The sequence below is a fragment of the Ammospiza nelsoni genome, chromosome 2 (assembly GCF_027579445.1).
Source record: "Ammospiza nelsoni isolate bAmmNel1 chromosome 2, bAmmNel1.pri, whole genome shotgun sequence".
Lineage (NCBI taxonomy): Eukaryota > Metazoa > Chordata > Aves > Passeriformes > Passerellidae > Ammospiza > Ammospiza nelsoni.
In genome coordinates, this window is record NC_080634.1 from 19,248,415 (window position 1) to 19,264,944 (window position 16,530).

The following is a 16,530-nucleotide window of genomic DNA, read 5'->3' on the forward strand; positions in this document are numbered from 1 at the left end:
CCCAGAGGGAACCAGTAGCTCTGTGCCCTTGGCAACCATTCTGGTTGGAGGAGGGCTGGATCAGAACAGGCTCCTGCAGTGGAGCTTCCTGCACAGGCCACTGTCTCTTACACCTGCTTTGACCATCTGCTGCTTTGTATCTCTGCTTGTTAGTCCCCAGACCTTGCTGCATCTCTGTGTGCTGCCTGGCCCCAAAGCAGTATTGTAGCAGTTTCCAGTATTGTAGCAGTTTCCTATTGTCAGAAGTGCTGGAATTTCTGCCAGGTCAGTCTGGCATCACTTCCTTGGTAAAGTGGTTCTGTAGACAGTGATGACTTGAGTGGTGCTCTGTCTGGCTAGATTTTCACTGTTTATCTTCATAAAGACAATTAAATCTTTTAAGCCCACCTTTCTTCCTTGATACCAGCATGCTTAGACCCACCGAGAGTTTGTTCTCCACTAAGTGTGGTTAAACTACTGCAGCTCTCTCATATAACAGGCATCACTAAAGAAATTCTGTAAAATCTGTGTTTGGGGCTTGGTCTGAAAAGCTCATCCGAAGAGCTGTGGTGTGGTCTGTTCAATTGACTTTGTTTTTCTTGTTGACAAAAATAGGGGGGAACCTCTGCATGCCTGCACAATAGGTTAAACTGTCCGTGCAGACTTTTAACAAACCTAGCTGAGGAAACCATCTGGCATTGACCTCTGGATGTGTCTCTCTGAGTCATTTCTGCCATGTGGTGTAGGCATGCCTGAAGGCCCACACCTTCATGGCATATTCTCAACTCTGCTTGCAAAGATAGCCTGGTAGTTCTGCCCATGCCACTGTCATGGAGACGTGTTGGCAGGACTGCTCAGTAACTGCAGAACCTCATTTCATGTCTAGACAGTGTTCCCCTGAAAATTAGCTGAGTTCCTCTTGGGACAGCTCTTGAATGCAGGACAGTGTGGAAGCAGAATGGATTATCAAATGGATTAAAGAAAACTACAGGGAATTAAACCTGGCTAGTCCTATCTTTCCTGCAGAACAAAACCAGGTCCTGATTTGGAGCTTCTGCATGGATATACCTTTGTCACTTGAAGCAGTGGGATGCTGTTCCTCTTGAAGAAGGTGCAGGAGCACATAGTTTAGATATAGAGTGCACATAGTTTAGATACAGAGTTGTTGAAACATGGACTCCTTTCTCCTCTAGAGGTCAGCGCAAAGGGTCTTGCCAGTCAAGCCTTTGTGTGATGTCCAAGTCAGGTTTTATGTCTACTTGAATAATACTCTGTAAAAAAGTCAGTGAAATGACTTCTAAACCCAGTGTCCACTAAGACTGCTAGAGAAGAGAAAAATATGCTCTTCCCTTCAACAGTCACCCTGCACCCACACACACAAAATATCACTGTTCACCTTCAATTCTTCCTTCTTCAGGACTGTATGGCAGCAATGTTATGTTGAAGTGATAAAGAGCTTTTTTTAGAGCTAGAGGAAAAAAGGCAAGTAGATGACTTTCAAGTCTTATTTCAAGGATTAAAATGAAAACCTGGGAGAGGGAATATAAAACAATATAAAAACATGGAGAGGGAATATACTCACTGCATCTGAGCTTTTACAGCCACCTGCTGTTTTCTGCTGTTTCTTAGTCAAACATGGTAGCATCATATGTTCCTTATGTCTTCCACTATTGCCTATTTTACCTTTCAAGGTTTTTTTTCTCTTTATTTTTTTGACACATACAATATAAGAAAGAAAAATATAAAAGGGAACCTCAGCTGTAGTGATTAATCAAGTTCATTTCTAGTGACCTGACATACAACACATCTAATTAAATGCATACCAAATCAAGTCTCTTTTAATCATATGTTGTTCATTGTTTGAAATCATATCTTAATGTTTTTATTAAATGTAAAAAAAATAAAATAGTGGTTTGTAGCACTAAGATTAAAACCATTATAAACTCAATCAAGCTAGAAGTAGACAGCAGTGTCAAAGTGCTAATTAGAGCAAATCAGAATTAACAGATAGTGTTGGACTACAACCAGACCATTACATTAAAATATAATCAACACTTACGAATTCCCAAATAAGAAGTCTGGAGAGAAAGCTGCCTGTTTAATTATACATTCCAATTAACATCCTGGTCTCGATGCACAAAGCTTATCTGAACATCTCACTGTTGGCCCAGCTGAGTTACTTGAAAGTCACATTTACAGTCATTGGTGCTTCTACTTAATTGGACTGTTACAGGGTGGATCTTTTCCTGTGCTTTCTCTTGAGCACTCTCTACAACAAAATCAGTTTTACAGCAAAGCTATGCTCTGGAGAGGTTGGCAGCTAGAGCTAAGCACTTCAAAATGCTAATTAAAACTGTGTGCTTTTTTTCCAAATTGGCAACATGCACAAGTTCAAAAATATTTTACAGGAGAACATAGGTGAATTAAAATCATAAACAAATTAAAGTTTGGAAAATTTCAAATGTCTGTGCATGTATGTACTAGATCTGACTGTATTCTTAGACAATGAAACATTAAAAGGTCCTTCCCATTCAAACAGAAGAGAAAAGGGTAACTGCTAACAAGATGAAGTGTGTTACAGCTATTTTCTTCATCTAGTCCACATTCTCACACAATGAACAGTTTAAAAAGCCAGCAAAATATAAAGGTGTTATTAGCTATATCTTTGAATTGAAAGTTCATTAAATCTACAAAACTAACAATAAACAGTTTCAAAGTAACATGAAAGGCAAAGACCATGCAGACTTAGGCCAACAGTTAGGCTTTTGTGCACAGTTTGTGGGTCTGGATGCTCCTGTGTGACACCACCAGTCTCAGTACAGGAGATTGGAATTGTTCATTTCTTAGGCCTTCTTAAAGAGCAGTTGTTTGCACTCTGGCTCAGTTCTGTGTGTGTAATTTTTGCTGGTCAAACCACTGAAAAAGTGACAGATGTGTCTTTAAAAAGTCTTTAAAACAGGGAGAAAAATTAAACTGAACTGAAGGGAAGAGTAAGCTAACTGTAGATACAGTAAGAGCTGTAGAAAATATATCAAGGACTGTTGCAAAGAGATGGGATATAACCGGACAGAGAGTAAAGAAAATAATGAGTTGAAAATGCAGCAGGAGGGATGAAGTGCAGGCATTAGGAAAAAATACGTAATCATTCAGGATGGCAATGTACTGGGAAAAAATACCTCAAGAACTTGATGCACGTATCATGAGTATTCCCAATTTCAAAACAGGTTGGACAGGCACCTGTAAAAAATTACCTGAGTATTTGCTACCTGTAGCCTCTTTCTAACCCTGGCTGATAGTGATCACAGATGGGGCAGGCTTCATAGCACTTTATCACAGGAGGGAAAAGGATGTCGCAGATTGCCTTCATGTACTAGTGATACCCTGTGGGATCAGCAGAATGGCTTATTGAATCAATGCAAATTACAAACAGTTGACTACTAGGCACTGAGCTCAGACTTTGGAAGTTTAAATATGTTTTGTGATTGCTATCTGACCAATTTCTTTTTGAACAAGATTAAAATAAACTCTTTAGTTGAGTGAAAATTTGGGATCATGTTCCAGTTTGGGGTGAAAAGCTACTTCAGAACATCAACACTGGAGCTGCTGAGAAAGATTTAAACTGTTCCTTTCTCATTCTCTGAATTTATATGGGCAGTATTTCTGTCATGGTATTCTATCCCATGCTTACTTCCTTTTTTTTAGCATGCTTGTCTTCAGCTATGATCCAGTTATGCTTTTTTATTTGCAGCCTTTGGGGTGTTTTTTAAGGTTTGTTATTTTGTAAAAGGCAGTATTTCCCTTTCTTAGAGGAGCTGATGTAGAGTGACGAAAGAGGTAAGACTAGGTTTTAGTCAAGAATTGCTGAATTCTGCTTGTCAGTCTGTCTGTGAGCTAAGGTAAGCTTATGTGAAGACCCTTGTTGTTCCTTAAATACATTTTGTCTCTTAGCCACTTGCTGACATCTTCTGTTGCAGAATGTTTTGTACAGAGCAATGCCCTGCTCTCACTCCAGTGCTGCTGCCAATCTCACAGTTTTCTTGGCAAATATTAGAAACTTGAACCTTCAGTATTGTCTTTGAGATGGATTCTGTTAACTTCACTGCAGACATCTGTGGCATTCAGATCATGTCTTGGCATGGGTTATGCTCTTGAGTACCTGTGAGGAGCAGTTTTTTGCAGATAGATGCAAAATGAGCATAGCTAGTGAATTATTCTACATCTAAAGTTGCATTTTTATTCTCTTCCAGCCATACTATTAGAAGACAGAAATTCCAGTGAGAGTGCCTGGAAGAATAAAATTTCTATATCTGCCCTAAACACTCCAGAGCCAGCAATGATGCATGAGCCTTTAGTTGGCAGCCAGAAAAGGAAAGCAAGGAAAACTAAGATCACACATCTTGTCAGAACAGCAGATGGGCGAGTGTCACCAGCAGCAGGGACACTGGGTAAGGAAATTTGAGCTAAAATTTCATTAAAACTGAGTGGTTGGAGAATGTTTGAGGTTACAAGCAACCTATCAGGGCAGTGGTTTTTAATTAGCTTGTTTTCTTACCTGCTTAGAATGGTCATTATTTAATATACAGCTATCAACCACCTGGGAAATCAGTGAGTCAGTAATGGCCAACTTCCTTTATTTGAATGACCAAATTTATCTTTTCTCCCTGGGTATTTCACTCTAAGAACTGTGAACTGGTGCAGAGAGAAATGGAGAATGGTTACCTTTCAAAATTTGTTTCCAGTAATGCCAGAGTCCCTGTTGGAGTTCTCCAGTAAGATAATCTTTCAGGACTGCTGTATCTAAAACATACACAAAAGCTCTCTTGCCTGAATGAAAAGATGAAATTCAGTTGAATGCAAAATCAGTAAACTGCTTCATAAACCTTAGTACTGTGCTTTTGACCCAGTAGCTTGATTCAGAAGAGGTTACAGCATGAATCAGATGACACTGGCAGAATCAAAATCCTAAAGGTACAGGTTCTGTTAACACCAGACTAGTCAGCATATCAATAGGCTGCAGTGGATTTATGGACTATGTCTGCATGCTTAACTTTCTTTCTTTGCAGAGGAGAAGCCAAAAGAGCTGCCACAAAGTAGTCTTCAAAAATCATCAAGTGCAGAAGCAGACTGCAACAGTGAATGCTCCAGAAACACAGAGACAGAAGAAAATCATAGTATTACGTCAGATATGCCAGCCGTGTCTGCATTCTTTAGCTTAGCTGCTCTGGCAGAAGTAGCAGCCATGGAAAACGTACACAGGTATGGATTTCTTTTCTTCTTGTTGTCTTAAGTAAATAGTATGTGGCTGACAGCTTGTTCAGAAAGCATGTGAATAGCAGACTGTTTAATTTGGCCTACGTTTCCCCTTCCACAGCTTTCTATGAATGCTTTACCCCACTTGCTTAGTATTATTAAGTCTTCACCTAAATGACAGTGTAATCTGTTTAGCAGTTGGTAAAATGATCCTTCTCAGTAAGCTTACGTACCAATTTTTGTATGTAAACAGGTTCATATGCTCCTTGAGATCCTAATGATTGAGAATTATCAGATGCTATGTGTGAGATAATAGCAGATTTAAATAGCTACTGAATGATGATTTGCATTTTCCAGGTGCCTAAAACCTAAGATGGTGGAGAAAATTTAATACATTTTGAGATTAATTATTTTATGCTGAACATGGCTGAGGGAAGCTAACTAGTTATTCTTACTCCTGTGCTTTGCTGTGTAAAAGGCAAACCATCTGCAAAATTGCATGGGGCAGAACAACTCTGGCTGATGGAAAGCCATGGTAGCCTAGGTTGGTCCTCTGAGTTACTGAGTCGGCCATCCATACTGATCAGGTGGAGAATTACTTACTTATGAGTCAGTACAGAATGGTCAGACCTGTGATGGGAGTAAATCAATTACAGCAGGTCCTCCTTGGCTCTCGATTGTCCAGTGTTGTTCTTTCATGGAACTTACTGGATATGAAACTCCGTCCTCTCCTGCAATGAAAATTTGTTGAGGGATCATTGGGCTGGTTTGAAATCATCACAGCCTCTGCAGATGCCATTTAACAGATTGCTGGCTGCCTAAGCAACTCCTCAAGGCAGCAGTTCATTAAACCATTCACAACTTCAATTAACTGTTCCTCTCATGGGCCCCAGTGATGAACCCAGTCCTTTGTGTTCTGGCTGCACATCAAATGCTCAAAGGCTTTTTTGAAGCTCGGGAACCCTAAAAGAAATAGATCTGCTTGTTCCTCTCTGCAGAAGGTGTTGTCTTGCTTAAGCAGTGTTGGATGAGAAATTATTTCACACTGCAGTCAGTCTGTCATCATAAGCCACAAAATGGAACTTTTGGAAGTGCTGTGCTAAGTTCTGTTCTCACTCACACCATTGTGGTTTCATTGACTGCCATTAACACTGACCAGAAATGCACAAAAGCAACAGGATTTGCTCCTCTGTGGTTTTTCTTCCTTGTGCCTCTTTAAAGTTCTTGTCCTCCTCTTGTCCTTGTTGAAGCAAGCTAATGTTTTGCAGAGCTTTGTGCTTGGGTCTTTCTCTTTGAACCCCATCTTTTGTCGTGTCATTATGTAGCTTGGGCAATGCAGCACCTTTCATAAGGCCTGAAAATACCAAATGGGCAAATATCCCACAACTGTTGGAAATGCCAGTTGGTAATCATCCTGAGGAATGTGAAATGACAACAGGGAAGGACTCTTACAGTAGAAAGTTACCCACGTCTCTCACTTACTTGGCAAATGGAAGTCAAAACAGAAAACTAAATCTTACAGGCTAGATGCTTCTCTGTTTTCTACTCTGCCAACGGTTGTTACTTTTTGTAACTCACTTTATTTGCAAGAATCCAGAAATGTGAAGAAAAGAATTGGAGGTTTGCTTGATGTGTTTCTTCAGTGTCTGAATGTATTTTTTTTAATAGTTTCATAGAGCCTTGGGACATGGGGTCCTTCTGGCAGCGTGGTTTTCATTTGAAGTCTTCTGCTTATCTTCATTTACCTTGTGCATGCCCTGGTTAAGCACTGTGAGTCTGAGCTGCATTTTGTGCCAGGGCCACTTCATTGCACTCCCCTTGTGTGAAGCACATGAGTACCTCTCCTGGGGCTTTCTGCTGGGGATCTTAGTTTGGCCAGAGTGAGGTAAAGTGTCCCTGGTGTGAATAAGAAGCAGGCCCCAGATTTTCATTGCTACCAATGACAAATACTGTAACAAAAATAGAACTTTACCTGTGAGAGTAAGTAACAGGCAGTGATATGCTTGGTGTATGTATTTTTAAAAGGCAAGCTGCAAAGGAGTTCTCCCAAGTCCATTTGATACCATGACTGATGTTGATTTCCAGCACATAATTCTGGCACAGTTTATTTTTACAATGCCCTGTGCCAGGAGATCATTTTTAAATTAACACTGCTGTAGTAATGAAAGAGATGTGCTAGGCTGATGTAGTCAGGTTATGTGGAGGAATCCCAGTGCAACTGTGCTGATGAGTATATTTCCATATTGCTTAAAAGCTGCCTGTTGACTCACACTAACATGATCTGTGCCTCTGTGCATTTACCTTTTGCCACACATGCTATCTGCTCTGTTTCTGAGGGCTGCAGCAACTCCCTTACAAAATGAGTCACAGCACTTGTGTGCTCTTAACTTACTCTCATGCTCTGTATTTTGCTTTGTGTAGTCAAATACCATCACATCTGGTTTTTCCTGCCTTTGCACTGTGATGCAGGTTGTCCTGTTGTATGTATTACTGTTGCAGGGACTCATCTAAAAGCAGGTGTAACCAGAGTATGTGAGCACCTGCAGCAGTGAGGAGTTACCGTGCTGCCGTGTCCATGTCGGGTGCTAAACCCTACAGCTGCTGCTTCCTGTCTCTTCTGGTCTGATAACAGCACCTCCTGTGCTCTAAGTATTGATGGGTGGCTTTTCTTTTCTTCTTTTGCAGAAGTCAGAGGGCCACACCTCTCCCACATGATGGACAGCCAAATGAAATGTCTCAGGCTCCAGTGCTTATTTCCTGCGCTGACCAGTGAAGCTCCACTTTATTGTAAAACATTGTGCTTTACCTAATATCCTAGCCTTGTCTTTACCAAGGGAAGCTAGTCAGTCCATATTATGGAACTAGAGACTGCAATAAAGTGCTTATTGCTCTGAGTGGCCCAGAATTCACTGGAAGCCAGACATTAGCAACTTGGGCCAGGTCCTCAAATTGGAACCCAGTATGTAGGAGGGTGATACTGTCTATTAATGAACTGAATTGGAGTGGAATGATCCCAGAGCTTGCTTTCTATTGAAGGCTTTTAAACAGTAAACGGGTGGTTGGTGTGAAAAAGGCTGCCTTTACTGTTAGCTCACCCAGCATCTCTTTTACCAACCAGAGAGTACGACAACTAGTTTCATATAATATCTAGTTATTCTAAATGAAAAAGAAAAAAAAAAAAAAAACAACAAAAACACTGACGCACTGCACTAGTTACTATTAGATATTCTTAGTCATTTTTGTACATGAAGATTTAAGTTCTAAGATGGTTTATATTAATAGGTTATGCCTACGTTTATATTGTAGAATGAATTTAAAACCTGTTCCAGAGAACTCAAGGCAGCCTGGACAGATGTACCATTGTTAGCGGTGTTTGGGCAGCCACGTGGTCCAGATGTTCTGCACTTTTATATTTGCCACCAGAGTGGTAGAGTTTACTGGGAAAAGTTCTGACAGGCTGCGTTTGGGTTTGTTTCTTTTTAATTTAGCTTTGAATAACCAGGATGATGTGCATTAGAAAAAGGTGTGGTGTATGGAAAAAAAATATTGCAGATAATTGACTTGTCTTTCATGCCTTGGAGGGTTCCTTTATTTTTGCATAGATATCTGAGCGACTTGGTGAAACTTTCCTGTAAACAAAAAGTACTGCAAATGCGTTTTTCAAAAGTGACCTTAGTATTATTTCACAGTTCTGAATAACTTAAAACCATGATGTTTCGATATAGTGTACACCAATTCACATACCTTTTGCATTTTACAGACACTGGCATTGTTGTAGTTACTATGCACAGTCCAAATCGGCTTCAGAGTTTGCATAAAGGGCCAACTACAGTTTGTGTTGGTAAAGTGGAAAGCTGTATACAGTTAAACTACAACTGAAGAGTAGCGTTTGACTCAATTCAGACTACAAAACAGATCCATCTGCCAGTTTCTGTCTCTGCTTGTGTTGAATTTTTGTGTTTTGCCATCATAAATACATCCCAAAAGCAGGCCAAGTGTATCACTTGACCTGTTACCTTCACTATTCTGACTTACACTATTGTTTAACCAAGCATTGATTCCTACCAATAGATGCAAAATGATCACTAGTAATTGATCTAAAGCTACAAATTCAACAGGGTACTTCTTCTATAGCACAAGATGTTTCCCTACTTTTTGCATTGTAGCACAACAATTTACCAAATTGGACTCCAGCAATAATTTTCTATTAGTCTTCGTCATACCGGCTGAACTTTTGATAGTATTAGATTGAGTTTGAAGTTCTTTGAATTAAGTCTTTAAATGATGCAAGTTTACATCATTCTATCAGGCATTCTTATTTATACTTGACTGAATTGATAATGTGTTTTGAGGTTATTTTGTAACTAATTTGATGTAATAGCCATATGGACAGTAATTATTAATGCTTGCTAGGTTTAGCCTTTCATTGTTGTAGTTAAGTGAAAGTCTCTGGTTCAGTGTCAGGAAACAACATACAGTGTACACAAGAGTTTTAAGAAAGGATTAAAGGTCCGACAAAAGGCACGTAGCTGGGGAACTGTCACTGAAACAGCAACATCGAGGATGCATGTGGTGAAAGAAGGGAACAAGAGAAGAACAACAAAATTTACAAACCAATGAGTCAGTGAAAAGGCTTTTTTAAAAATTCAGGTGACTAAATATCTAAGAGCCCCTAGAATGCCATTGCAGCTTATGGTGGTATTTTAAATAAGATTTTATTAAAGTTTTATAAGTTATTTTAACAAGACAGGAAAAATTTAAAAGACTTTAAACTTGTGGGTCACAGCAGGGTGGCTTTTGGAGTTTTGGACCACTTTATAATTAGCTGAAATCCAAATATGTTACAGTGCAGGCCGTTCACGTTGACAATGGTACTAACTTATTTCTCTAGAAACCTTTAGAGTAGATATATTTTTGTCAAAGCACCCCATCCTTCCTCGATTTAAATTTCAATATTGTTCCTGGAGATATTTCTGTATATTAATGGTACCTTTTTTAAAAGAAACAGAAAATTACTTTTTTCTATATTAATTAATATCTTACTTGATCTGCTTTTCCTTGACTTTCCCTTAGAGAGGGGGTAGGGTTGGGTCAGTTTACTGGATATGACTGTTTTCAGATACTTACAAACCTTTTTGTAGATATGCTTAATTTTTAAGCGATTAGGCACTGAGAGTAGCAGAAATCCTGCAAAGCTTTATAGTTCACTAGGCATTTGCCTTTGTTGGTTCTATGAGTGATGTCTTGATTTGAGTAGCTAGAATTTTCCCTGAATCTACTAGAAGGGGTATCAGTATTTTCAGGTAAGAAAGTCTGTTAGCACAACAAAAACTTCAGACCAATATCTTACTGTATTGGGGTTGGGTTTTTTCCTTGTTTGTTTTAATTTTTATTAATTTCAGCTGCTTTCATTTTGGAAAATCTTACTGCTATTGTGTGTACTTCAGTATACCAGCAAACACTGTTACCTGTTAACACATTGTCCACAAATGCCTCTAGAGAAGAAATTGTTGCACCTTATGTATATCTCAAGCAAACCAAAATATGATGCTTTTCTGCTTTGTTTATTCTGAATATGTTGTATCATACTTTACTGAACCCATTTTAACTTAGCTAAAGCTATCAATATTTATGCATTTCACATTATTTTCTGGATCTGAACCTGTGTATAAATCTTTCTTTGAAAAAAAAAAGACAAGCATTTACTGTAGTTGTCCTCTATGACTTATCCATGGGAGGGGGGAATCTTGTCTCAAGTGTAAAATGCAGTACTGTCCCAGTTTTCCTTGGCTTTTATTTATTTAGTCATCTTCAGTATTTCATAGTTCTGAGGCATACGAAATGCATTGTCATAGCCGAAGCTACAGATCTAAGAAGCTGGGAGAAAATTACTGTAATGTCTTCTTAATTGTTCTAGTACTGTATACAAATATGGGAAATATGTTCTGCAGAACATTTGAGATGCAGATTCTTATCCCCACAGTAGGCTATTTTCCAGGTATTAGACCAAATCAATCAAAACTTCATATCTTACAGGTCTTTTCTGACTAAATTATTCTGAAAATATTTATGGAGATTACTTAATGCTCTGCTTCTGGCAGTAAGTACCCCTTGAATGTGCTGTGATTTCAGAAAAGAATATATTTATTTAAGCTCTCTGAATGCTCTTTTATACTAATATGGTATCCCAAAGGCAGGAGCAAGAGATTTCTTGGTAGTTTGGGTTTTTATTTTATAGCACTGGTGCATGACCTTTGAAACAAAAGTGATAAGTGTTGTTGGAAAGGGGCACAAGAACAAGGGACTGGTAGAAGTGTGTGGATTTGTGGTGTTTAAATTCCAACTTTGGTCTGTATTGTTTGGGTGAAAGCTGCCTTTGTAGCACAAGGCTGAAGAGCATTCTGTAGTTTGTATCAAGTAGAGAGTTGTAAGTCACGTCAGTACAAGGGAATGCCTTATAGTTTGGATGCTGTCTTTTGCAACAGGATATTAATTGAAGCAATTTTAATTTTCACTGCCTGTTTAGCTACTGTACAGATGCTGAACCAACTGAAAGCAAGTTATAGACATGGGGCAGCTAAGAGCATGTAAGGAAAGCTGTCCTTTATTCTCAGTATGGCAACATTATGGCAACAAAGGAGAATTAGAAAAGAATTTAGATGTGTATATATAGGGGTGTGGGGGTGTGTGTGTGCGTGTGTGTGTGCATGTACCTGTGTGTGCCTGGGTGTGTACATTCTGCAAAAAAATGATGTAGGAAACCAGAAACATGATGGGTCTACAAGACACTATAATGTATGTTGACCCTTTTGAGTGCACTCCCTTTTTTTTGAATGCTGAGTCTAATATGGCTACCTCTCCTAAAAGACTACTTTTGTTAACTTCCATTTGCTTTCAGGCATGATCATGTAATCTTTTTGGCCATTGATACCATTTGTATATCGCTGTGTGCTTTATTTTCCAAGAGCAACATTTATATAGAGCAGACACCATAAAGGCTGAATATACAGTAGTAGCCAAACTATGTTGCTGGAGCATTTTTGTTTAGCCTCTGCCACAGTCATATGGGTTGCAGGACCCACTAGCTCTGCTTGGTTCAGTAATATCAGTTTCTGTAAGAGCAGAAGATGCAGTGCTTGAAGGGTGGTGGACCTGTGATGTTTCCAGAGTTGTCGAGTAAGCCACGTGCTGCTCTTGAAACAACTTCCGGAGTTTACGTTCACAGTCCTGATTTTGCAAGGAAGCATAACTGTGCAACTTGGGTGTTGTATACCCTACATTATCCATTAGATGCTGTTTGTTTGCTGTGCTTGTTTGATAGGTTGTAGAACTCCTTTGCCATGTTTTGCAATACTCATGGCATTCTCCCTACCGTGTACATATTTTGAACTGTCAGCTACAGCTGCCAGGATGCTGAGGCCCTTCAGGACACTGAGTGCCATGAACAAGTACATATTTAGGTTGTGAAAGGGTTACTTGCCTCCTCCCCTGAATTCCCCAAGAAAAAGGCACAGTGAGGTTTATGGTCTCACCGAAGTACTACCATAGTCACTTACATACTCAGTGTTCTGTACTGAATTGACAACTTTGAAGAGGCTTATAAGATGGATGTCTATTTCATGTTCCCCCTAATTCTTTGATGGCAGAAATCTAGGAAGAATTGACACGAGATCTCCACTCAGCAACACACCCAAGTTTAGGCTGGAAACCCTTCTTCCTTAAGGGGCAGAATTGTTGTTGGCACTGTGACAGTGTGGGAGCCCCGATCACAGACCACTATGCTTTTGGATTTAAGCTTGGGGCTTGCATGGTGTTCCTGGGGGAAGCATATCACCATGACCTATGGTGGTCATGATGACATGCTTCCACCTTCATTGAGGTGGAATTTTAAAACTACTGCAAATAGCTTAACACCTATGGAGTTCTTCCAAAGAATTATATTGTAGTTTCTGAATCTTGGCTGTTTAGCATATACCAGGAGACCTGCGCTGTACTCCACTAGAAAAACCACATCTGTTCAGGAAAACTGACTGGGCTCCCAAATGTAATGCTCGTCTGCTCTTTTCAGCTCCAAGCTGAAACCTTGTTTGCCCCTCAGTGCTGCTGTACTTCAGTCAGTGGTTGGGTCTTTGAGGGCAACAACAGCAGGAGAGGCATGTACATGCATGTGTCTGCACGTGTGTGTCTGTGCTAAAGTGCTCCTGTGTTTGCTCATAAAACAACTTTGAAGTTTTTGAGACGATAGTTTTCCAACTTCCTTGCTAGATTTTGGTATCTTTTCTTCACATTAAACAGCATAAGATGTGAATTTCAAAAATCACATATGAAAAAAGCACAGATCCTGCTGACCTGGATGCTACAAAAACCTTCTTTCTCAGCAGTGCTTGCTTTTAATAACCAGTATCTGTTGACAGTTTCAACACAACTGATTTGCTATGATCTTTTTTCTTGGAGCCCAATCCTTCAACTTCTATTCTCACATGTATTTCCACTGAATTTCGACTTAGTATATAGTTTTATTCTCTCCAAAGTTTGGGGTAAACATGCCTTACAATGGTTCATCTCCATCAATGGTATAAGAGAGCTACTGCCTTCTTAGTTGTGTGTAGTTAAGTCAGTAAGCACATTTATAGAATGTCATACTTTACTCAAAAACCTCTAATTTGATACTTCTAAGTGCACATGTTAAGTCATGTGTATAACATGCTAAAGTACATCAAACTGTGATAATGAAGCTGAATAAAAGATTTAATAAAATATTTGAAATATTTGATAAGGACCTTTAAATAGATTTCTTTATGTTCATTCTATTTTGGTTATCTAGCATGTGCCTGTAAACAGTTTCCCGTTTAAAACTAATGATTGCAAATAAATACTATTCAAATGGAGCTTCTTTGATACTTCACCTGCTTTACCATCAAATGATTGTTTACTTTAACATATGGCTGAGTTAGCAGTATTTGCAGAATTTGTTTTTAGCTACAGTACAAACTTGTTGGGTTGTTTATATTTAAACAAGCTCATTTTCACCAGAAAGGGGAAGATGCCAAAACCCAGAGATGGATCCTCAGAGCTGTATGCTGTAGTTTTCTGTCAGATCATCCACTCACCTTCTGCACAATGACTGTGAAGATGTCATTTACTTTGCAAAGAACTTCTGCCCAGTTGTTCTTCCTTACATGTGTCTGTACTGGGAGCTTCCATTTTATTATTTAAAACTTCTGAGCCTGGCTCAGCACTGTTGACATTGCTTAGAAGATCCACAGATCCATTCAGGTGCCCTGGAATTCTGTGGACTTACATTGCATGAAGCTGGAGATTGTGGGACAGAGAGAGCCAGGACTCGGTGCAGTTAGGCTTTTGAAGAAAAGGTTGGTTTTCTTCTGAGCTTCCTAGGTATCTACTTTGTTTTTGTGGATTTTGTTTTCTTTGCACAGTTGGGAAGCTTGTCGATAGTCAGCAGAGATAAAAGAGAAGTCGTCCCACAGAAGAAGTCCTTGCTATGATTTCAGTCTTTGGACATAAGAGAACTTAGTAATGGTTTATCTTATAGAAATAAGTAGCAAGAGACATCAATACCTAAACATAAAGGTAGTGGGTTCCCACTACTTTGGAAACTTGTTGAAACCAGGAATCTGCTCTGCCCATATACTTTACAGTCTTGAGGCTTGAAAATTAGACTGTTTGAGATCTTCTCTTTTTCTGTCCTTGGATGCCTGAAACCTCCTTGATTGCCATGTATTTTTTGATCACAGAAGACCCCAGAACAGACTTCATGAAGCCAATAGACACTGGCTGTTCAGATGGGAGCAGATCTGTCTCTGAGTCAAAAGCAGCAGAAGGGAAACATTTAGGGGTTTTTTTAATCTATGTGCTATTTACTCAGGAAAGAAGAAACGTATGCAATTTTGCACTGCCTTTACTGGGTATGCGTCAGTATCTCTGCAAAGAAACACCAGGAATGGAAAAGCTTCAGCCTTAAAGGCCATGTAAAGGTCATGGGAAAGGGGAAGGAAAGTTCTGATTCAGTGAGAAAAAAAAAGTGGAAGAAATTTTAAGAAATGCATGTTCTGTCAGTATCTGATGCCCTGTCAGGGACCTTGAAATCACTATTCATTTTTTTTATTACTAAATTACCTTAAAACAGTTGTCTTCATTCCTTGAAGTCCCATCTTTTCTCCTCTGTTTTCATTTGGTTCTTCCAACTAAAAACCTGCTGAATTCAGCTAATTCTCAGTGCATCTAGATCTGGTTTGTTACCCAGCTCTCACTCAGGTTGCTTTTTCCAACTGCATGGCATTTCCACTGACTCTTAACTGTCAGGTAAGGTAAATTTCCACTAATACTTCTGGAAAAACACAGGATGGAAAGGCATCATCCAACTCAAGCACCATGCTTTGCTAGACACTGCTATTCTCCCCTTGATACCATTGTTGGGTCCCTTTCATTGTTCATTCCGGAGTTTTTGGATGTACAGCTAACCCTGCTTTCAGAGAGACTTTTTTTTCCTACAGTGTGACAACATGGAGTGAGACACACAGTATACCTGGGCATACAGTAGCCATGCTATACACCAGCTCATGTGGCTGTCAGTTCTCCAGTAGGACACTAGCACTTTGTAACAAAATATGAGATGGGTTCCTATCTCTGCTGCAAAGTTCTGTTTTGTTTTGTTTTCTGAAATAAAACCTGTAAGATACAACATCTACCTTCTATCCAGTGTCAAATTCTTTTTTTTTTTTCTTTTTTTTTTTTTTTTTTTTTTTTTTTGTGGACTGTTCTTGGCACAGCAACAGTAAGAAATTGAGGTCTAATAGAGTTGTATTTACTTGAAATTTCATCAAGGCTTTATTGGTTGTTTTCTGATTGGAGAATTATTAGATGTTCAGCAGAAGTGCACTGGCCCACAGTGTCACTACTGCGAGCCCAGCTGAAATTCCATTTGAACATCCAAAACAAAATACAAAACATGTATTCCATATAGAGCAGCACTTTAGCTTATTTGTCATCCTGTGAAACAAGAGGAACTAATTGAAATAGACCCAAAATTCAAGCTGGTTGAGTCAGAATGACATGCTTAGCATTGCAGCACACTAAGAGAAGGTTGCTTGCTATCAAACAACATCCAATATAAGAAAACAAAAAGGGTGGGAAGGAGAAAACCTGAGGTCCTGGGAGGTGTCCTTCCAATCCAAAAGAAGTTTTTGGAGTACATCTTCGGAGTACAAGTTTCATATATGGCCCACCAAAGGCTTCCCAGTTACAGCAGACCATCAGGCTTCAGTCAGACCAATCTGAGCA

The 16,530-nt window shown here is 39.3% G+C and overlaps 1 protein-coding gene across 10 annotated transcripts in view; it reads left to right on the plus strand.

Annotated features, from left to right (window-relative positions):
- Nucleotides 1–15,933, plus strand: part of BBX (BBX high mobility group box domain containing) — a 140,647-nt gene extending 124,714 nt beyond the window's left edge. For 9 of the 10 annotated variants that reach the window (XM_059466956.1, XM_059466961.1, XM_059466962.1 and 6 more), the window contains 3 exons: nucleotides 4,227–4,424; nucleotides 5,043–5,235; nucleotides 7,915–15,933. In XM_059466956.1, coding sequence (XP_059322939.1) covers nucleotides 4,227–4,424; nucleotides 5,043–5,235; nucleotides 7,915–8,002 — 479 coding nt within the window. In that variant the 3' untranslated portion in view covers nucleotides 8,003–15,933. The remainder of the gene's footprint in view (nucleotides 1–4,226; nucleotides 4,425–5,042; nucleotides 5,236–7,914) is intronic. The other variant, XR_009417941.1, reaches the window with a different exon arrangement.
- Nucleotides 15,934–16,530: the final 597 nt, after the last annotated feature.